The 22,064-nt window shown below is 39.8% G+C and overlaps 3 protein-coding genes and 1 long non-coding RNA gene across 8 annotated transcripts in view; 2 read left to right on the top strand and 2 right to left on the bottom strand.

The window, feature by feature from the left end:
* The window catches only part of gstcd (glutathione S-transferase, C-terminal domain containing), a 131,525-nt gene extending 130,740 nt beyond the window's left edge, over nucleotides 1-785 (bottom strand). For 2 of the 3 annotated variants that reach the window (XM_061983883.2, XM_061983884.1), the window contains exon 1: nucleotides 604-785. In XM_061983883.2, coding sequence (XP_061839867.1) covers nucleotides 604-686 — 83 coding nt within the window. In that variant the 5' untranslated portion in view covers nucleotides 687-785. The remainder of the gene's footprint in view (nucleotides 1-603) is intronic. The other variant, XM_061983881.2, reaches the window with a different exon arrangement.
* A 142-nt stretch (nucleotides 786-927) lies between these two features.
* ints12 (integrator complex subunit 12) lies at nucleotides 928-14,367 on the top strand. 2 transcript variants are annotated; one of them, XM_061983885.1, is made up of 7 exons: nucleotides 928-1,089; nucleotides 1,307-1,489; nucleotides 7,811-7,960; nucleotides 8,850-9,031; nucleotides 9,327-9,486; nucleotides 9,572-9,715; nucleotides 12,654-14,367. In XM_061983885.1, exons 2-7 carry the CDS (start codon nucleotides 1,334-1,336, stop codon nucleotides 13,221-13,223), a joined length of 1,362 nt encoding a protein of 453 aa, XP_061839869.1. In that variant the 5' UTR covers nucleotides 928-1,089; nucleotides 1,307-1,333; the 3' UTR covers nucleotides 13,224-14,367. The 2 variants fall into 2 exon arrangements, with proteins under 2 accessions (XP_061839869.1, XP_061839870.1); XM_061983886.1 differs by lacking the exon at nucleotides 928-1,089 and adding an exon at nucleotides 1,192-1,210.
* arhgef38 (Rho guanine nucleotide exchange factor (GEF) 38) overlaps nucleotides 14,228-22,064 on the bottom strand; it is a 21,475-nt gene continuing 13,638 nt past the window's right edge. For both annotated transcript variants that reach the window (XM_061983879.1, XM_061983880.1), the window contains exons 3-14: nucleotides 21,897-22,014; nucleotides 21,655-21,802; nucleotides 18,530-18,547; nucleotides 18,249-18,448; nucleotides 18,013-18,143; nucleotides 17,794-17,898; nucleotides 17,607-17,711; nucleotides 16,704-17,072; nucleotides 16,492-16,629; nucleotides 15,697-15,898; nucleotides 15,339-15,628; nucleotides 14,228-14,773 (exon numbers count right to left, since the gene is read on the bottom strand). In XM_061983879.1, coding sequence (XP_061839863.1) covers nucleotides 14,591-14,773; nucleotides 15,339-15,628; nucleotides 15,697-15,898; nucleotides 16,492-16,629; nucleotides 16,704-17,072; nucleotides 17,607-17,711; nucleotides 17,794-17,898; nucleotides 18,013-18,143; nucleotides 18,249-18,448; nucleotides 18,530-18,547; nucleotides 21,655-21,802; nucleotides 21,897-22,014 — 2,007 coding nt within the window. In that variant the 3' untranslated portion in view covers nucleotides 14,228-14,590. The remainder of the gene's footprint in view (nucleotides 14,774-15,338; nucleotides 15,629-15,696; nucleotides 15,899-16,491; nucleotides 16,630-16,703; nucleotides 17,073-17,606; nucleotides 17,712-17,793; nucleotides 17,899-18,012; nucleotides 18,144-18,248; nucleotides 18,449-18,529; nucleotides 18,548-21,654; nucleotides 21,803-21,896; nucleotides 22,015-22,064) is intronic.
* LOC133621656 (uncharacterized) overlaps nucleotides 21,846-22,064 on the top strand; it is a 9,125-nt gene continuing 8,906 nt past the window's right edge. Inside the window, exon 1 of the long non-coding RNA XR_009817683.1 lies at nucleotides 21,846-21,984. This is a non-coding gene — a long non-coding RNA (uncharacterized lncRNA). The remainder of the gene's footprint in view (nucleotides 21,985-22,064) is intronic.

Here is a 22,064-nt window from a genome sequence, read left to right as displayed (position 1 = left end):
CTTTTGATTATTATTGTCAGCTGTTTGTAAATGTTGAAATTTATAAATAAAGGTTTATTAAAAAAATAAAACCAATGTTCACTGTATGAAAACATTTTTTAAAGGGAATTTTACCTTTGCAACCTCATTATACTATTGACTAAGTTGTATATTCATAAATGTAAGTTTCTCAATACCTTTTTAAAAAATATTTCGAACTCTACATTAAAACACTCTCTACCGCTAACAACCAAAAAGCTGTGAAAACGATTATGCTGCTTTCCAAATTTAAGTTATTTACTGAAATTGAGTGAGTATATGGCTTTGCACTTTGTTTATTATATATATATATATATATATATATATATATATATATATATATATATATATATATATATATATATATATATATATATATATGTATATATATTGCATTCTATTTTAGTTACTTTGAATTTACAACCCCCTGGCGCTGTTTTGTACTGTTTTTGTACTTACTTTGATTATTATTTCTCAAATGTTGAAATTTATAAATAAAGGTTTAATTTTTTTTTTTTAAACATCCAACCAATGTTGTTGTGAAATGATCGTTGTTGTTACGAAGTGAGACAAAGTTAAGTTTACGTGCAGAATTCAGTGTGAAAGTTGGAAAAAAGCCTCCGTTTTTTTTCTTTGACGTTTCCTTCGTCCTCCTCTTCCTCCGTCATCCCCCAGCGAGCCAGGAACCACGTGGACTGTTTTTTTCTTAAATTTTTACTCGACTACAAAGGAAAATATTGTAAATATGTTTGAAAAGTCCTACACGAATTCAATAAAGACGTTGCTACGAGCAAGGAGGGGAAAAAACAAAAAACATCAAACCAATGTGCCCACTTAATATACGTCAGTAAAATCTACCAGTTAAAGCGTGTAATGATTTTTGAATGGCGGCAACAAAAGTCTTATCAAGCGTTCCGCCCCCTGTTCACGTCGGACATGTTTGATGGATACACCGGTAAAGTGTAGGCGGAATATTCCGCCTGTTTGCTGCAATAACGTATGGGATGTTTTAATGCCATTTGACCGCCAGTCGGGTACATAAGGCAGGTTTCTACCAGGAGCGGAATTCAGGTAATATGACCAAAGAATGAATTATATACTTTTAGCTTATATATATTTGTTGTCGCGAGCACCGAGGGACGCCATTGTCGAGACACAACAGTGCGCCGCTGGTCCTTGTCCAGACAAGAGAGTGACGTAGCTTCTTAGCTTGTGATCCACAATTATAATCTATAACCCAAAACGAACAAATGTATAGCAATTATTTTGTTTTTGTTCATGGTTTTAGGTGATGTTTGGCAGCTGAACTTGTGCCATGGCTGGACCTGTCAGTTTGGAGTTGGACCCCATCTTCCTAAAGGGGCTGAGTTACCTTCATTCCAAGAGTAAAGATTCAGCCGAAAAGCTCAAAGCTCTTCTGGATGAGTCGCTTGCAAGAGGAAGCGATTCTTCTTACCGCTCGTCCCTAAAAGTAAGCTGTTTCTCTTGTCTCTGTATTTGTTCAAAGCTTCATTGAATGATAGACTTAGACTTCCTTTTTCATTGTCATTCAAATTTGAACTTTACAGCACAGATAAGAACGAAATTTCGTTACATAAACTCATGGTAGTGCAGGATTAAAAAAAGCAATAAGGTGCATATATAAATAGATAAATAGGTTACTGTACAGATAAATATATTGCACCTTTTCACATCGTCCACATTTATGGATATATGTTATATTGTCTTTTTTTTTTTTTCAAGCGAGTTAATCCACTTTGGGGGGAGTTGAGGGGATAATTTAATAATGATGTGTTCAAGAGTCTTACGGCCTGAGGGAAGAAGCTGTTACAGAACCTGGAGGTTCTGCTTCGGAGGCTGCGGAACCTCTTTCTAGAGTCTAGCAGTGAAAACAGTCCTTGGTGGGGGTGGGAGGAGTCTTTGCAGATTTTCTGAGCCCTGGTCAGGCAGCGGCTTTTTGCGATTTCCTGTATAGGAGGAAGAGGAGTCCTGATGATCTTTTCCGCCGTCCTCACCACTCTCTGGAGAGACTTCCAGTCTGAGGCATTGCAGGCTCCAGTCCAGACAGAGATGCTGTTGGTCAGCAGGCTCTCTATAGTGTAGAACAGGGGTGCTCATTACGTCGATCGCGAGCTACCGGTCGATCGAGGAGGGTGTGTCAGTCGATCACCAGCCAGGCATAAAAAAAAATAGACTTAAAAATGAGCGATCATAAATCTTCACTATGACGTCACTTGATTGACATTCACGGCACCCGAGGGTCTTCTGAGATGACGCTGGCTGCTGCCAGCTCATTAAAATTACCGACAGGAAGGCGAGAAACCCTTTATTTCAACAGACTCTGGCGCCGTACCTGTCGTCAAAACTCCAAAGACCGACTGCACAGTTGCACAATAAAAGCTCTGCTTCATCCTGCCTGCTATAACAAAATAACAGTCTCAGAAAGCTGGCGTGCACAAGCTAGCAAGCTGCGGAGTTTGCCGACAATGTATTTCTTGTAAAGTGTATACAAAAGAGTACGGAAGCTGGATAAATAAGATGCCAAAAACCAACCACTTTCATGTGGTATTGGACAGAAAGGAGGACTTTTTTTCTCCTCCATTCGAAAATGCGGACGTTATCAGCACCACTGTCTGATTCCAATCAATGCAAGTCATCAGAATAAGGTAATACACCAACTTATATTCTTGTCTTCATGAAAGAAAGGAATCTATATGTGTTAAACATGCTTGTATTATCTTTAAACACCTTTAACTTATTACCAATATTAACTATAAGTGTTAAACATGCTTGTATTATCTTTAAACACCTTTAACTTATTAACAATATTAACTATATGTGTTAAACATGCTTGTAATATCTTTAAACACCTTTAACTTATTACCAATATTAACTATAAGTGTTAAACATGCTTGTATTATCTTTAAACACCTTTAATTTATTAACAATATTAACTATAAGTGTTGAACATGCTTGCATTATCATTAAACATCTTTAACTTGTTAACAATATTAACTATATGTGTTAAACATGCTTGCATTATCTTTACCGGTAAACATCTTTAACTTATTAACAATATTAACTATATGTGTTAAACATGCTTGTTTTATCTTTAAACACCTTTAACTTGTTAACAACATTAACTATATGTATTAAACATACTTGTATTTGTATTAAACACCTTTAATTTATTAACAATATTAACTATATGTGTTAAACATGCTTGTATTATCATTAAACACCTTTAACTTGTTAACAAAAACATATTTCATAAATAAGTAAATATAAATTATATATACCGGTATGAATGAGGTAGATCCCCACGACTTGATCAATTGAAAAGTAGCTCGCCTGCAGAAAAAGTGTGAGCACCCCTGGTGTAGAACGTGATGAGAATGGGGGTAGGGAGCTGTGCTCTTTTCATCCGAGACAAAAAGTGCATGCGCTGCTGAGCTCTTTTTACAAGAGCTCCGGTGTGTAGGGACCAGGTTATATTGTCAGTTATCTGCACCCCCAGAAACTTGGTGCTGCTTACTATCACCACCGCTGTGCCGTCGATGAAGAGTGGAGCGTGGCTGGACTGGTGCTTCCTGAAGTCAAAGATTATCTCCTTGGTCTTGTTGACATTCAGGACCAGGTTGTTGGTTCTGCACCAGTCAACCAGATGTTTCCAATGATCCCATGAGAGAGAATGGAACTCCACCTGGTCCGTTCCAGGGCCAAACTGGGACCCCGTGATTGTTTAGTAACATTCTAAATTACCTCACTAGTGTAGCAATAACAAAGGAGTTAACACACTTAGGTGTAAGTAAGTAAGTAAGTACATTTTATTTATAAAGCGCTTTTCACAGATAAAATCACAAAGCGCCGTACAAAACATAGGTGAAGTCAAACAACAATTCAATTAAAACAACGGGGACAACATCAGAAAAAGGATACAAAGTGGATTAAACATGATAGTTCATGTGTAGTAGGGCTGGGCGATATGGCCTTTTTTTAATACCTCAATATTTTTAGGCCATGTCACGATACACGATATATATCTCGATATTTTGCCTTAGCCTTGAATGAACACTTGATGCATATAATCACAGCAGTATGATGATTCTATGTGTCTACATTAAAACATTCTTGTTCATACTGCATTAATATATGCTCATTTTAAACTTTCATGCAGAGAGGGAAATCACAACTAAGTCAATTGACCAAAACTGTATTTATTAAACAGTTATTAAGCAGTGGCACAAACATTCATGTCATTTCAAAACAGAAAGTGCAAGATTGTCAGAGACATTTTAAAACAAGCTACAGTATGAGTGCACTTTTGTGCATGATGTCACTAAGATGACGTATCAAAACAACACTAAATTAAAGTGCACTTTTTGTACAGAACGCCACTACAATAGTTTAAAACAAATAAAGTGCTCTTTTGTGCACGATGTCACACAAGATATTTCAATAAGTGTCAAATAAAAATTAGCTGCATAATAGGAAATCAAATAGTGTATGTCCTTCGCTATGTGGTAGGTTCCTGCGGACGTTATCTCCTTCTGTTGTTGACTACCGGTATTTTTTTCATACGGTGTTTATGTGGAAATGGTTGCTTGGGAATTTTGTTAGTGTGGCACCGAACGGAGATGTTGACATGCGGAGTTTCAAGCACTCTTCATTCTCTAGCGGGTGACTTTTCAAATGATGCTACATATTAGCAGTAATGCTAAATTTTGTAGCAACGCTTTTGCCCCACACTTGACAAATTACGGTTGTCTGTTCGACATATTCCTACTTGAAGCCAAACCACCGCCAGACGATGGACCCCCTGCTGTTTTTCTTGGGAATTAATTCTTCCTTCATTTGTTACCAGATTCGCACCTTCTTTCTCTCGTATTACCACTTGCACCGCAGCTAACTTTAGCCATGCTGCTACCTCTCTGCTCAGCGAGGGCTTATACGTATGTGACGTATGTAAGAAGGTGCGCTTGTTTTATGTCTCTGTGAGAAGGAGAGACAAGAGAGTGAGAAGAGCCTGTAGTGTAATGCCCGCAGCTAAAAGCAACTGCGTGAGAACGTATACTCGAATATCACGATATATTGTCATTTTCTATATCGCACAGAGACAAACCCGCGATGTATCGAGTATATTCGATATATTGCCCAGCCCTAATGTGTAGTGTAATAAAAGTCGGAATAAGTTCAAATTCAATTCAAATTCAAACAACTTTATTAATCCCTCAAGGGGCAATTCAATTTGAGCAGCAGGTTGTCGTGGTTCACAAAGCCTACATGGCTCACAATAAATAAAAAGTCAATATATACATAAACAATACAACACTCTGAAAAATATAAAAGTTCAAAAGTTTTAAGAGTCTGAGTGCAGAGGGGACGAATGATTTGGAAAAGCGATTTGTTTTACTCAATGGAAGGGCATAACGTCGCCCTGAAGGCAACAGAGAGAATTTCCCCGCAAGGACGTGGCTCGGGGAGGCTAAAATGCTCTTTGCTTTTCAGAGGATTTGCTGGTTGCAGAAGAAGTTTAAGTTTCTTAGTTTCACTCCGGTAATCTTAGAGCAAGACTTAACAATACTAGTCTGGCTGTTTCGGTCTTTAACTGAAAGACAGTGAAACCAAAAAATAAAATAAAAACACATAAGACTCTCAATGAATGTTTGATAAACATGACAGAGTATAACAGGCCTGACAGAGAAATAATTTAATTTCCTGAAAAGATTAATTCTCTGTTGTGCTCGCTTCACTATAAAACCTGTGTTCACATCAAACTTGAGCTGGTCGTCAAAAAAGGTCCCCAAATATGTATATAATGAAACAATGTCAACTTTTTTGTTATGTAGTATGCACTCCGTAGACATTTCCTTCTTACATCTAAAATCAATAATTGGTTTAAGATACATTTAAATCCAAAAAGTTACAGTCACACCAGGAGATCAAATCCGTTAGGGCGCTCTCATGCTTTGATTGTGAACCATAGAGGAGGGACAGCAGTGCTGTGTCATCAGGGAACTTTAATCAGATAGCTGTCTTCCTGCGTACTCCTGCAATCATCAGTAAACATAATAAAGAGTAAGGGTGAAAGGACGCATCCTTGAGGTGAACCTGTAGAGATGGTTACAGTCAGAGAGACAGCCGTTTACCGAGACTCTTTGCTCTCTGCCAGTTAAAAAGTCTAGAATCCATAGCACAAGCTGGTAAGACAATTCAAATTTAGACACAAGCCTCTCTAGGGTTAGGGTTAAACGCCTTTCTATTATTCGCTCTCGGAGCGATGACGTCATAACGTGACGTCACATCGGGAAGCAATCCGCCATTTTCTCAAACACATTACAAACACCGAGTCAAATCAGCTCTGTTATTTTCCGTTTTTTCGACTGTTTTCCGTACCTTGGAGACATCATGCCTCGTCGGTGTGTTGTCGGAGTGTGTAACAACACGAACAGGGACGGATTCAAGTTGCACCAGTGGCCCAAAGATGCGAAAGTGGCAAGAAATTGGACGTTTGTTCCGCACACTTTACCGACGAAAGCTATGCTACGACAGAGATGGCAAGAATGTGTGGATATCCTGCGACACTCAAAGCAGATGCATTTCCAACGATAAACTCAAAGAAATCTGCGAGCGGATGAGGGTATGTCTACAGAATATATTAATTGAAGTTCATAGTTGTTAGTTTCCTTTAATGCCAAACAAACACATACCAATCGTTGGTTAGAAGGCGATCGCCGAATTCGTCCTCGCTTTCTCCCGTGTCGCTGGCTGTCGTGTCGTTTTCGTCGGTTTCGCTTGCATACGGTTGAAACCGATATGGCTCAATAGCTTCAGTTTCTTCTTCAATTTCGTTTTCGCTACCTGCCTCCACACTACAACCATCCGTTTCAATTCATGCGTAATCTGTTGAATTGCTTAAGCCGCTGAAATCCGAGTCTGAATCCGAGTTTATGTCGCTATTCCTTACTGTTGTATCCGCCATGTTTGTTTGTATCGGCATCACTATGTGACGTCACAGGAAAATGGACGGGTGTATATAACGATGGTTAAAATCTGGCACTTTGAAGCTTTTTTTAGGGATATTGCGTGATGGGTAAAATTTTGAAAAAAACTTCGAAAAATAAAATAAGCCACTGGGAACTGATTTTTAATGGTTTTAACCCTTCTGAAATTGTGATAATGTTCCCCTTTAAGAGATGTGGCTGCATTGAATTAAATGCGGAAGAGAAATCAACAAATAAGAGCCTGACTTCTCTAAGTGTTTGTAGAGGTGGTTGAGTATAAAAAGCTTTGCATCATCTACACATTTCTCAAGTTAACCACTAATGTACTGTAAAATATACACTCTTACTTTATCCTAGCATGTGTCAACCTTAATTTTCCTCAATGCATCAATAAATCATAGCTATCAATCTATCTGTAACTAAGTAACACAGTACTCCAGTTAGTGCTAGCGGTCATGAGTCCACTTACTTTTCTTCTCCTTTCTTCATGCCGCTTGTTCTTTTGGAGTAACTCTTGTCTCAAAAAGCCAAAGTAAAAGCAAAACAAAACTTTTGACATGCTCTAATTGATGTCTAGTGCAATATGATGTCTTGCCTGATATGATGTATGATGACCAATAGTCTCCCATATATTTTACGTGACTTTGAGGCCTATTTTTCAAGAAAGTTTTAATTGTACACCATGGAGTGTTCAGATTTTGAGGTTCTACTCTATTTTTTATATCTTATTGGATGTTGGGTGCCTAAGTAAGTATCATGTAATGTCATCATCATCCATGTACTTTCAGGATTTGGAAGTGTCCAAAGGGTCTTTGTCAAAACTTAGCTTAAATAAACAAGACTCCAAGTCCTCCTCCAGTTCCTCATCCTCCAGCATCAGCAGCAAATCCATCTCTGAAAAGAGTAAGAAAGACGGAGAAAGAAGATCTTCTGAAAAGGTAGGAACTATTATTTTATACTCCACAACAGTAGTTTTGAAAAAAGGCAGCTAAGCTTCCACAAAATAATGGCATTTAATTTGCCATTTTTATGCAGAATGTCCCCATTTCCAAGGGCTCAACAGATATGTAAAAATGGACATCATGACAAAATTATGCATGTAACGATAATAAAACAAATCTACAGTGAGGATGGAATCTGTTAACATACAAGCCAATATAGCACATATTAGCCCTTTCTAAATACACTATCAATTTCTGATTGAACTTTAATGTTACATTTGTAGGTTTAAGTCTGGAAAAGGTGAGTGAAGATGTGCAATTTAAATGATAAATTAAAGTTTGACATATTTTAATCTTATATATTTTGATATATTTATTTTATTTGAGTCTAAAAATATTTTAGAATTGCATACATTAATTATTATTTTTGTATAAATTAATTATTTTGCTTTGTAATACATTTGTAACAGTATAATTATGATTTACTCTAAATTGTCTCCAGCCACCCCTGTGACTCCGAAAGGGACTAGCAAAGAAAATGGATGGATGGATGGATATTTAAGTTATATTTTAATACTCTTTAAATATTACTTGATAAGTTATATAGTAATTTGGAGTCTGTAATTGTATCTTTGTTAAGAATAACACATTTAATTTACCACTGTAGTAGCTGGTAAAATCTTAAACATTAATCTTGAAACTACCCTAAAAAGTACTTTACCGTGACACTGGAAAAAATACACTGGCACTGTTAAGAAATATGAATTAAAAACACCAGTTTAATACAGGCACTCGAAAACGTAATATTTACGATGGGGGGCCGGGGAGGTAATCACAAACCATTACCAAAGCGTATTTTGCCTTTTTTGTGGAATGATTAAAACAGGTCAGGGTTGACTCGAGTGACGTTGACCCCCCGAAAAAGCCTCGTTTAGAGAAACAGGAGAACCGTTCGTCGCCGGTTACCGTGCAGACGAGCAAGGACCTCTTGACGAACATCAGCGACTATGATGAGACCAGCGCTGATGACTTTGCCATGGAGATGGGCCTGGCGTGTGTGGTTTGTAGGTACGTGCCATGGAATTGAGGAGAATCTTGCAAAATGTAATTATTGCGGTATTCTGGACACACTAACAACAATATGACACAATGTAATAAAACTGATTAGTACTAAACATTATTTGATTCTTAGTTGTCACTGTACGTTATGCGTGTTTTATGTAGACTTAAGTGTACAGACTTGTCATTATGCAGCGATGTTGATATCTCATGTTAGTTTAAACCGATCATTGATTCAGCAGTCGTAATATATGGGTTTCTTGGCATGAATATGTATTGAATTGTCATGTTTTCATACCATCAGACAAATGACCGTGTCCATGGGAAATCAGTTGGTAGAGTGCCAGGAGTGCCATAACTTGTACCACCAGGACTGCCACAAGCCCCAAGTAACAGACAAAGAGGTCAATGATCCCAGGCTGGTGTGGTATTGCGCTCGTTGCACCAGACAAATGAAGCGCATGGTAAGAATTGTATCAAAATATTTAGACCATTCACTGATTATACCATCGAAAAAAGCCATAAAGCGTTTGCTGTTGTGTGCCTTAGGCCCAAAAGCCTCCACAGAAGCCATCCCCAGCCTCTGCCTCGTCAGCACCTGTTGTAAAAGACACACTGGTGAAGAAGACAGAACTGAAAACCAAGCCGGACACCGCAAGCACCTTCCAGGCCTTTAAACGGACCGAAGTCAAGGTATCCGTAAAGCTGCTTTGTTGACCGTGGACAGTTTATTGGTGTATTATAAAATCTTAACGTCCTGGTAGGTTGTTGAATGTTTTTGAGAGGAAGCAATTTACAATCGCACAATGACTGGCGACCTATCCAGGATGTGCCGAGTATAGACTCAAGATTAGGGATGGACTGCATTTGAATTACTGGCATGTGTAATGTCCACAACATTCATTTTCGCGTTATAGTATCACATTTGCGTTATTTAAATGACATACCGAAAAAAATACGGTCCAAACAAAATTTGTTGAGTGCTCGCCTCACCCGCAGGTACTCGCTGTTCCTCTGGCCTAAACGCCGCACTGAGTTGCAAGACTGGGCGACGATCAGGAGCCCCGAAACAAGTTCGCTGGTTAGCATAGTTAGCTAACCATGTAGTTAGCTTACTTGTTGTCGTTTCCGTTCGCTCTCCGAGCCACAACGTTGACGGCTTTTTCTTTGCTGTTAATACAATTTGGATGATTTTAATCCAAACATTCTTAGTTCCAAACTAGTTGTAGTTCTAGAGTATTTATTAGTAGCCAGCGAGAAGGTATATTTTTGACGTGACGGTTGTAAACAGAGGTCACAAACACCGGGAGTACGGTATATTACCCGATGGGGCGTGGCTACAGAATAGAGTTGCAAAATGTCAAACGTTTTCCGAGTTCTTTGCATTCATGTTATAGATTTTTACATTACCGGTACATATTCAATTATATTAATGTTAGTAAATTATCTACTAAAAAAACTAAACATTTCTTTGAACATTACATGGAACATGTACAAAGACAGCCAAAAGAGGTTGGTAGACGAGAATAAATCTGAAGATAAAATATAGTGTGGAAATGCACCCAATTGCAGGAAATGTACGGTAGTCTTGATTTTCAAAATGTTCTTTCAAAGCTTGCATGGCATTACTTTGTGCAAATTAAAATTTCCCTTTTTTTTCGTCAGATTTTTTCTTTCTTTTTTTTCTTAAAGGGTGCTCACATGCCTGGAATTAAATGACCACTATGTTCATTCCTACGCTCGCTCTTTATAACATACAATTTTAATCATAACATAAGATTGTCCCTTTCAGTAGATAGCTAAAAAAACTACAGCTGCAGCTATTGAATATTTTAGCAATCGAGTATTCTATCGAATATCCCGATCGATTAATCAAGTAATCGAATACATCATATTTTTGCTGAATTAAGGTTTAATTATGCATGTTAAGATGTGCCCTCAATTATTGCGTTTGGCCTAATTGTCTTTTATTTCCTAAACGCCTGTTTTCATTATTGAAGGCTGCCACGCACAGCTGAAATGTGTTCGTGGTTGATTGTGTCAATTTGTGTGTGCTAAGAAAAACAGGTGCGCTCACAGCCCTATGTGCTGTATGGTGTGACCGCATAAATGAAGTTCTTGTCTCTCATGCGTTTTTGATGATTATTATACAGTGCCGTTTAAATGGTGGTTTCTCCACGCAAATCCGCAGAGCTGTTTTCAACCTGCCGACAATACATAAACAATATAAAAAGACAAACCACTTGATAATGACAACAGTTTAAAATTTTAAGAATGCAATACAGTTAATTGCATTTATTGCATGCAAAATAGTAATCAATGTTAATTTTGCCATCATAACATGTTTGCGATGAAAACACATAAATATATATATATATATATATATATATATATATATATATATATATATATATACCGGTAATTAGTTCAAATTTAATATACCCGGAGAAAGTTAAAATAAAACTATATTCTCAGTATCAAAAATAAAACAATAAGAAAAGTAATCATTAAATCAATCATAAAAAGTGAATTAGGTAGTGCCTTTCATACTGCATTTGAAATGTGCAACTTCATATTCAGAACCAATATGGCTGACAGGAACTTGGCACACAAGTGCTACCACTGTGAACAAGGACTTGGAACTCTTACATTCTACAGAGACTATAGTGTGTGCAAGTGCAAGCTATCCAAGTAGCATGTGGTTGCATGACTTGAATAACCCAAATAACTTTGCACGACTACTTTCGCGTGGTTACTAATGAAAGGCTAATTGAACACGACAGCTCGGATAGGGTTGTTAGTTTTCAACACCTTTTGGCGGCATTTGATGACTTTGCGGGAGTGAGAGAACACATCCTGATTATCATAATGAATAACATTTATTTTACAAACGCAACTTTTGCGTTTACATTTGATAATAGATGACTTACCTCGCCTCCGGACGTCCCTCGAATTGGATGCTTTCTCGACAGGTGCTACAGCATCGAACTTGTGCTATTGTAGTATTTCGAGCTCCACTTTGCAATGTTTGCATAGTACTGCGTTTTCCTTCGATTTTAGTGTGAAGTGTTCCCACACCTTAGACAACTTTTGTCGCTTCTTAATTCCCTCGTTTTGCTATGGCTCTTGTCCACTGCTTTCTGCGGCTTCTGCCATTGTGAGTTATGTCGGCGAAAAAGTTTTCTACACTCAAGCGTATTTAAAAGAGCGGTGTTGTGCAGTGCAGGGAGGCATATAATCTGTGACGTAAACACACTGTGCAATACCTAAACAGTCCGTGCAAAACGTGAGCTTTGACTACTGTTTACTAAAGGAGGCAAAATGCCGTAAGAAAAACTTACGGACGCCTCGAGGCAGCGAAGATTCCTCGAATATATTTTGTAATCGAATTACTCGAGGAATCGTTTCAGCTCTAAAAAAAACACTTCCTCAAAGGTCAGGCAAATTACTAAACAATTAAGGAGGAGTTATAATTGTGATTTTAAGATAGCGCTACTCAATGAAGTAGAGTCATCAAACACTTGTCCATTGGCTAAAAAACATTATCCAAAACAGGTTTTGAAAAGGAGGGGTCTTCTTGTATCCACTTATATGATTTCATGGACACTTATAGATATTGCATTGTTTGCAGACTTCCACAACGCCGTCCAATCCCACCAGCAGCAACTCCTCCTCATCAGGTAGCGGTCTAACAGGCTGGGCCGCATTCGGCGCCAAAACAAGCCCATCACTTCCTGTCAGCTCCAAACTGAGTTCTTCGGGACCAAGTGGAAGCAACAAGGCCATGACTACTCCCCCTGGCCAGAAACCACTTAGTCTTTCCGGGTTTGCCGGAGCCAAGTCTGGACTCGGGGCTGCGAAGATTCCCGGGAGCGGCAACGGAAACGGCTCCAGCCAGGTCTCCCTGAAACCACCGCCACTAACTCTGGGCAAACAGCCGCTGAACCGATCATCTAGCTGCGAGAGCCAGGGGAAGGGTTCTGCCTCGTCAGGGGCGAGCTCACCGAACAGCTCGCAGGCAAGTCCGGGAAGTAGTGGAACAGCGGGAAATAATAACGGAGGAGGTAATGGGAACAACGGGAATGGATCAAAAGTTCCACCGGGTGATAAAGCACAAACATCCCAAGAGTCCCAGCTCAACGCCATGAAGCGGTTACACCTGGTGAAAAAAAAGGCGGCACAGAAGAAGCTCAAGAAATAAGCATAGTTAGTAGAACCCCATTTCCACCAAGTGGTACAGTTTGGTTCAGTTTGGTAAGGTAAGGTTTTTAGGGTTTCATTGTTAAATGTTGCGACTTGAGGTAACAATACAACCCGTTCTTGAGGGTAAAGCAAGACGCTTTGCAGTCTTAATTTGTTGAGGAAGTGAGAATTGTCCCTCAGTTGTGACAACGGGAATGGGAAGATGATAAGATTTTTTTTTTCCGTTATATAGTATGCATCACTGTTGTTCCTCTTGTGTGTGGAATTGATAGGTGGGTTACAATTTGTTATATTTTAAGGGAATTGAATAAATCGCAAGCGGACTGTTCAATTTGTTTTAAGGAAGATTTTCATCTGACCAGGCTTCATGAGTTCATGCTCATAGACTTAGATTGGTCAGATCTAGTCTCAGACTAGGAGCATGAACTGATGAAGCCTGCTAGGATGAGAGGCGAAATGTCTTCCAAGACATATTGAACAGTCCACTTGCGATCAGTTGAATGCCCTGAGAATACAATGACTTAGATGAATTAGAACATTCATAGACAATTTGTTGTTGCTATGATGTCACATGATCAATGTAGCAGTTCTAACTATCACCCTTCCCGTGATGAAAACATAGGCCATATAACACTTTAAACTGTCCAAACTGTACCGTGAGGAGCTGAGCTGTACCGCTTGGTGTATAACGTGTGGCAGACGCAGGGCAAAAAGTAAACCGTTAATCAGTGCGGACTTAGTGTCAGAGGGTCTTGTCTGTGATCTTACTTTTATGTATATGGTGTGAGACCATCCGTTCTAATACTTGAATTTTACATTATGTGAAATGCTGCTGGACTTGCTGTGCCTCATTTGTTCCGGTTAGGTAATTGCGAGAAACAAAGTGTTGGTTTTAAAAAAAAAACTACACGTCATTAAAATTCTGTGTATGAACTGTCTGGCAGCAGCACAGACTTGCGATAGTGTACGAATGTGGATCCAAGCAAAAACTGAACACTGACCTTCATATAAGATGGCTTTAATCATGACATAATAAAATATGAACAATGACACGTAGACTATTTCATTTCACATTTCTTAAACTTTGTTGGTGAATCATTTCACATACTTCATCTAAAGCATTCCATATATAAAATCTGACTTCATAAATGTGACTTCTAAACTCAACACTGTGGTACGTACAGTCAAAAGTGCTTGGCACAGCAGCTTGTATTTTAAACATTGAAACATCACATGTTCTTCGTGGAGGTCACATTGTCAATATGACAAGATCAACCGTTTGTTTGCACAAATCGGAAATAGTTGACATTCGTTTAAAACTGTCAGTGAAACAATATAGATTTAAAACAACCTGATCCTTTTTGTTTAAGCGTAAGACATCCTGCCAAGGTAGTTAGCCGGGACGTATCCTTTTTGACCGTCAGCCTCCGCTAGCCACCAATCCTTGTTGCCTCCGAGGTCGCAGAACTGCAGGATGCGAACGTGCTGATATTCCTGCAAGGTCAGCTCCTGGTCGCAACGGGCTTGAAATGCATATACAGCATAGTACTGTGCAAAGAGACAAAATTGTATCGTGAAAACATTGTTAAGAAGGGTTATGCACCTACCTCTCAGGAATAGGGTAAGCCTGGGCAACATGACCTTTTTTCCATTCCTCTGGGGTCTTGAATTTATTTATTTTCCCCACAATAGATCTGACCAATTAAGACTTACATGAACTAAATAAGCCTGCACGGCTGAAAGGTCAAACATATTTGAAGACAAACTGAACTGTCCAGTTGTGATTGATTGAATGCCATGAGAAATTTGCCCTTTAGCTCAAAAATTGGACTGCAGAAATGGAGTAGCATCTTTTCCTCTTCCACATTTTTCCCAAGTGAAAGCTGTAGTAAACTTTTACCAATTTGCGACCCCAAAAGGGAAAAGCAGTAGAAAATGGATGGATGGCTTTGGTAGGGGTTTTTTGTGTCCTTGCCTTGAAAATACCTAATTAAACCAGTGGGTGGCACTGTTTGCCTTTCTGCTTACCCTAGAAGTCAGCAGTAATGCTGATGTGAGTGGAACTGTGTGATGCTGGGAGGATGTTGGAAGGTTTTGTATGTTTCTACCATACCTGTTGATTGTCGGTGTCAGGTGATGCGTCCAAGTCTTCAGTGATGCTTTCCACTTCCCCCTGAAGGCCTGAGAGGTTGAAGCTGCTGTCTGGGGTGTTGAGACTAAAGCTCCGCAGGCTACTGCTCCCACTGCCTGATACAAAAAGGCTTAGGTTGTCAAAGTCCTCGTCGGCCATGGTGAGCGGCTGCTGCTGCTGTTGCTGCTGTTTGGCCGCTTGGCCTCCCCGCTGCGAGTCCCGCAGAGGGTTGTACTGCTTCAGGAATGTGGAGTAGACGTAGCCCTGTGCGCCTGATAGTGGCTCAGTATGACTACATGTAGACTTTACAGCAAGCAATATAATTATGTAACAAACTTGCCTCCAGTGTGAACCAGCCAGCGGCTGCTGCTGCCAAGAGGGTCCATGTCTTCCAGCAGAGCCACCAGCTCCCCCTCCAGGAGACTAAGGTCCTGCTCCTGGCAGCCATTACACTTCCTTTTCAGCAGGTGCAGACGACTTGGCGGATATTCAGCCAGCAGTCGGGCACGTTGTTCTTCTGTCTGATGCTCCACCTCCGGCGTCTGGAAGACAACAATAAAACATAGTGATGCTAGCGCTCATGTGAAGCTCGTGAAACATAGGTGGACTGAGGAGTTGAAGTCTTCCAGGGATACTTTCAAGCATTTTTAAGGGGCTGAGACCCAGTGGAGCTTTGAATGGCCTAAGTTAATCACCATCTGGAGGTGTCCTTTGTGTCCCATTTTTATCACCAAACTGTGAAACTCTTTGAAGAATACCGGCGACTTTGAACTTGACATTCAACAGACGACCTAGAAAGTGAACTCATGAAGCCTTGCCACTACACAGTAGAGAAGTGGTTAGTTAGCACTGTTACCTCACAGTAAGAATGCAGGGTTTAAAATGTGTCGGCTCAGGCCTTCTCTGTGTGGAGTTTGCAAACTTCCTCCAACTGAAGGCTCAAAATTGCCTTTACTGTTTACAAAAAACCCATACTCTGGACTTATTGAAAACATTCAATTATAAGGTCAATTGAAGACTTGGCTTTGGTGTCATATCCCTGTATAACCGGAAATGGCTGTTTTTAAATTGAATCCTTGCAAACTAAATGGAAAAATCTACATGGAGATCATATCCACCGCCTCTTCCTTCTCACCGCAATTTTCTTGTCTCGTTGCCTCTCAAAGCTGACTTTCCGCTCCATTAACTTGTGTGCGTTCTCCTTGACAAAAGTCAGATTGTTTAGCTCATCCATGATGCTGTTCTGCACCTCAGCAATGTTGGACAACGGAGCCTGCAAAAGACGGCGCAAATTAGCATTTTAATGTAAGACGAGTGCTTGGAATGCACTCTGTGTGTGCCGCTCACTGGTAACTGCTGTATGGAAGGAGCACCCAGCAGCATTTCATCCATCAGTCCTATGAACAAGGCCACTAAATAAACCACACAGTTGTTAAAAATGGTGTTGGCCGCTATGTTGAATTGCTTTAACTCCTCCACTAGCAAAGCATTGAGAGCCTCGTAGTCCCTCCTGGCAGGACCGGGCGGGTCTACGGACGCCAGGCACGGTGATGATGAGGAGGTTGATTGCGAGGATGAGAACGAAGACGAACGCTCCAGGCGGCTGCAGTAATCCAGCAGTTTGTCGTAACGTTTTTGGATGAGCTTCTGGGGCGCGGTGAACATACCCTGAAGAGAGGAGAGTGGAGCGAGGACCAGGTGCTCCATGTTGTCTTTCTGCGTGAAGAAATGGGTCAATGGGGCTTTTTTGGAAATTCAAAAGCAAACAACAGGCTACTGTGCTCTTACTACTTGATTTGAATGCATACAAATAAGATGATATCATGATGTTGAGCACTCGCTGACCTAACATACTTGAATTATTTTGGCGTCTGGCATCTGCTCTAAAAGTCAGAATGGCTATTTGTGTGACTTTAACTTAACTTTAACTTTTGGATGGCCGGAATGTAATTTTTTTTTAAAGATAATAAACCATGTTATTCTTTGGTGCTAACTGTAGATTAACAGGCAAGAAAGGCAACGGCAATATAGCCTCAAATGACATTGGGGAATTTTTATTAAAAGGGACTACAGTAATGATCTTTAGTTAACGACTACAATTTTGGAGTGTCCCTCTTGTCAACACACATCAGGAAAATATAAGCATAAAGGACTAATCAGTTCTTATTGACACAGCAATGCTGACATAATAAGCAATATATCCTATCAACACAACACATTCTGTTCTTTTGGACTTGGACTTAGACTCACATAATGTTCATAGGGGTCGTCGTTTTTGTTGTACGATGATCCGTTTGAATCCTTAATGATGCCTTCCATTTCATGGACATCGTGAACAGCTACAGACACCATCTCCTGAATCACAAACATAAAAACATTAAAAACAACGTTGAATCCATTTGAATTTTGCTGACAATGAAGACTTTGCATCACAAACCTGAACATACTGCAGGTAACTTTGGACATTTTTAACCAACTGCCTTACAGCTTTCTCCAGACTCCTGAACAGCTTCTCCTCTCTATCGAATACTTCATCTCTCACCTGCAAAAGGGAAATGAAAGTTAAAAAAATGCCCCATATATGGATATAGAATCCCAAATCGGAGCGGTATTAGATAAGCAAGGAATGAGGAGTTGGGATATTTCTTTGTATTACCTGTGGTTCAACTCCTGTGAGGATCTTGAGATAACCAGCAAACCTGTCACTTTTCTTCCTGATTGAGTGGATGTTGAACTTGTGAAGTTTGCGTAGAGTTCCTTCATCTTCCGAATTTTTGTACTTCATTACTGAAAAAAAATCCAAGGTGTAAATAACACAATAATATCGTCAATAACTTCACACCTTAGTGATACCATCTGTAAAAAAAACTATCTATCAGGGCGCCACGTCACCTATATCTTTGCGCCTCTTGAACTCGTTGATGTTGACGTTTATGATCTTGGCAGCGGTAAAGGCCTCCTGCAGCGGCCGGAAGTCGGGGTGGTCTTCAGGTGTGGCCTGCCACAGCTCGCCAAGCAGGAGTGGGTACTTCATGATCCTTTGTACTGGCTTTATGAGCAGCGAACCCATGTCCAGCAGGTTGGGCTTCCCTCTGGTACGTCACACATGATTCAATATGATTAAGGACGCCCTAAAAAGTCAGATTTTAATCCCGACATTCCCAGGTACTTACTCTAGGTCGTAGATTGTTCTGCAATTGGGGGAAAAAGATATCAGAATATGAGTTTGTACTGTATACTTTTTAATACAACTGAACTTCTAAAGTTGCATGTCCCTTATTTCGTAGAATTCAGAATTTGTCCCAGATTTTAGAAGGAAGAAATGCCAATAGCAGAATACATTTAAGTTGAGAAGCATCCTAAACGTAGCTGACGAGACCTTGCAGAGTTTAACACTTTCAAAAGAGTGTTTTTCTTTTTCTTTTCTTTTTTGGCCCCACATATTCCAAAATAATAACCAGCCTCAACCAGGGGAACGTGAGAAAAGAAGAAGAAACACTGGAAATTACGTGCAATAAGTGGTCTTACATTGAAGGTTAAGGTACTTTATATGTTCTGACATTTTACTATTTACAGTGGTTGGAATTGGGGGTTAAATCACCAAAAATGATTCCCGAGCGCGGCCACCGCTGCTGCCCACTGCTCCCCTCACCTCCCAGGGGGTGATCAAGGGTGATGGGTCAAATGCAGAGAATAATTTCGCCACACCTAGTGTGTGTGTGACAATCTTTGGTACTTTAACTTTAACTTCTTTTTATACATGTAGGGCAGGGGTCAGGAACCTTTTTGACTGAGAGCCATGAAAGCCAAATATTTTAAAATGTATTTCCGTGAGAGCCATATAATATTTTTTTTAACACTGAATACAACTAAATACGTGCATTTTTAAGTAAGACCAATATTTTTAGAGTATAATAAGTCTCTCATTCTTTTGAATAACATTGTTATTCTGAAGCTAACCCATAATAAATAAAATACTTCTTACCATTAATGCGACTTCTTGAACAGGTGCGGTAGAAAACGGATAGATGGATTAAAATGCATGAGAATGTTTTATATTTTGAACGTTATTTTTAACACTGATTACCAGCTGATTTATTCAGTACTTATTGTGTTAAGCAATGTCAGCTAAGATTTATCTGAGAGCCAGATGCAGTCATCAAAAGAGCCACATCTGGCTCTAGAGCCATAGGTTCCCTACCCCTGATGTAAGGCAATCAAGAATGTTAAAAGTTCCATGTGTCAGGCTAATCCGTGACACAACCTTTGTCATTTTTATTGCGTAGTTAAGCCTGAATATTGTATTTGTTTTGCATTTTATTACCGTTGTACGCAATTTTTACACGGGAACAGGAGTTAGGAGTTAGGGTTTGGGCATTGCATGTTAAGATATTGTGGATAATCACCTCTGCCGTGAGGTTACGTATTTGCAGGTGTCAGTTAGTTTGCAACTGAACTCAAAATGTTATTGGCGGATTTTGATTAAATGTTCAGGAATAAATGGGATAAGGAACAAGTGATTATATTTTAGAGGTGATCTGGTGCTCTGTCGATGTCTGCTACCCAACGCCACTGAGCATGTGCGCGCATGCCCGCAAATGTAAATATTTCAAATGTATGCCTCAAACCAAATACTCATCGAAACAGCTGCCTCGTATGCCATGTGTTCACGTAAGTAGTGATTTTAAAAAAGTGTTTATTTCATTGTACCTTCTGACCAGCATTACAGGGTGAGAAAGTTCAGATTGTATATTAACGGACAACACGCATTTGGACAAATACAGCGTGAGAACTTCACATCGACGCAAACAATGGTAGCTTACATTTTAATTTTTATCACCGTTTTACGCTACTGATAGCTTTTTTTTGAGGAAGCAGCAAAATTCGACAGACTACCGGATAATTTCTACAACTTTACCTTATGTTTACCTTACAACGCTGAACTTGTGTGTTCAGCCTACGCCATACTTGCCAACCCCCCGATTTTCCCGGGAGACTCCCGAATTTCAGTGCCCCTCCCGAAAATCTCCCGGGGCAACCATTCTCCCGATTTCCACCCGGACAACAATATTGGGGGCGTGCCTTAAAGGCACTGCCTTTAGCGTACTCTACAACCTGTCGTCACGTCTGCTTTTCCTCCATACAAACATCTTGCTGGCCCAGTCACATAATATATGCGGCTTTTACACACACATAAGTGAATGCAATGCGTACTTGGTCAACAGCCATACAGGTCACACTGAGGGTGGCCGTATAAACAACTTTAACACTGTTACAAATATGCGCTACACTCTGAACCCATACCAAACAAGAATGACAAACACATTTCGGGAGAACATCCGCACCGTAACACAACATAAACACAACAGAACAAATACCCAGAACCCCTTGCAGCACTAACTCTTCCGGGACGCTACAATATACACCCCCTGCTACCACCAAACCCCTCCCCTTCCAACCCCGCCCACCTCAACCCCCCCCCCATCTCCCGAATTGGGAGGTCTCAAGGTTGGCAAGTATGGCCTATGCTCATGTCCCCGCCACCTCCACCCACAGAGACAAAGAGAGTGGATGACTGACAAAAGGGTTCAGTCCATTTATTTCATTCTGCTATTAAACAAAAGTGCCTCGCAGCTGCTGACACCAATGTAGAGAACGAACTCTCTTGCAGCCTATTTTGACGCAACAGACAAACAAAACAAACATGCTCAAATGCGGCAGGTTCATTTATCCTTCGATTCGCTGGGGTTTGTGTGTCTGCAAATTTTGATATTGTTTTTATATTGGTTTTTTATATATATATATATATTTTTTATTTTTTTATTTTATTTATTTATTTATTTATTTATTTATTTTTTAATTCAGTCATTGCTGGAGCTAAGAATAGTATTTGAATCTTGTTTATAATATTTTTGTGCAGCACATTGGAAACATTTTTGTTGTTTAAATGTGCTATATAAAATTAAGTGGATTGGATTGGATTGGAAATTAGCAACATAGCTCAAAATACTTTTGCCAGATTGTGATTTAACTTTAAGGAAATTTCAGAAAAAGAATAACGAACAAATGATATGATTCTGGGGGTGATCCAGACCACATCAGGATTTTTTTCCAACATTCTACTATTGGGTGATAAGGCCTGGCTGAGGTCTGTGCTCTCATAGTTGTTGTTTTTTTTATCCTGCAGGAAAAATGTCAGCCAGTGTCCTGGAACGGATTGTGATTAACCTGAGAGGTTTTACCGTATCAGGAAGTTGCAGATAGAAGCAACTGTTTAAGAGGAAGTAAATCCACTTACTTCAGTGATAATACACATGTGGTGAAATGTTGCTTTACTTCTTCCTCTTTCTCATAGGATTCCAGTGACATGTTGGCGTCGTCGTGATGGTAACAGTAAATCTTATACACGTCTTCTAAAGCTGCCTTGGCCTGAATGAATACTTCTCCTTCAAATGATAACACACACATTCCACGTTGCATTAAAACCAGGAATAGAAAGGCGCACAATCTAGCTTCGAGAATCGGAGGAATGGAGATTACCTATAACGACGGCCTCCGGATCCGGGTCTGACATGGCGTCCTGGAGTCGGTGAAGGAGTGTGGCTGATACCTCGCACACTGTCTCCATGTTAGTAAACAGTCGATCTACATCTATGACCTAACACAAAATAAGAAACAATAACATTAGTTTTGATTAAGGTTTTCATT

Source organism: Nerophis lumbriciformis, linkage group LG25, assembly GCF_033978685.3.
Source record: "Nerophis lumbriciformis linkage group LG25, RoL_Nlum_v2.1, whole genome shotgun sequence".
Classification (NCBI taxonomy): domain Eukaryota; kingdom Metazoa; phylum Chordata; class Actinopteri; order Syngnathiformes; family Syngnathidae; genus Nerophis; species Nerophis lumbriciformis.
The sequence above is the reverse complement of the archived record's forward strand: the minus strand, read 5'-3'. Positions and strand labels throughout refer to the sequence as shown.

Coding starts and splice junctions, on each gene's coding strand:
- ints12 (XM_061983885.1), top strand. CDS start 1,334: ATGGCTGGACCTGTCAGTTTGGAGTTGGACCCCATCTTCCTAAAGGGG. Junction 9,032..9,326: donor CTGGCGTGTGTGGTTTGTAG/GTACGTGCCATG, acceptor TCATACCATCAG/ACAAATGACCGTGTCCATGG. Junction 9,716..12,653: donor TTAAACGGACCGAAGTCAAG/GTATCCGTAAAG, acceptor CATTGTTTGCAG/ACTTCCACAACGCCGTCCAA.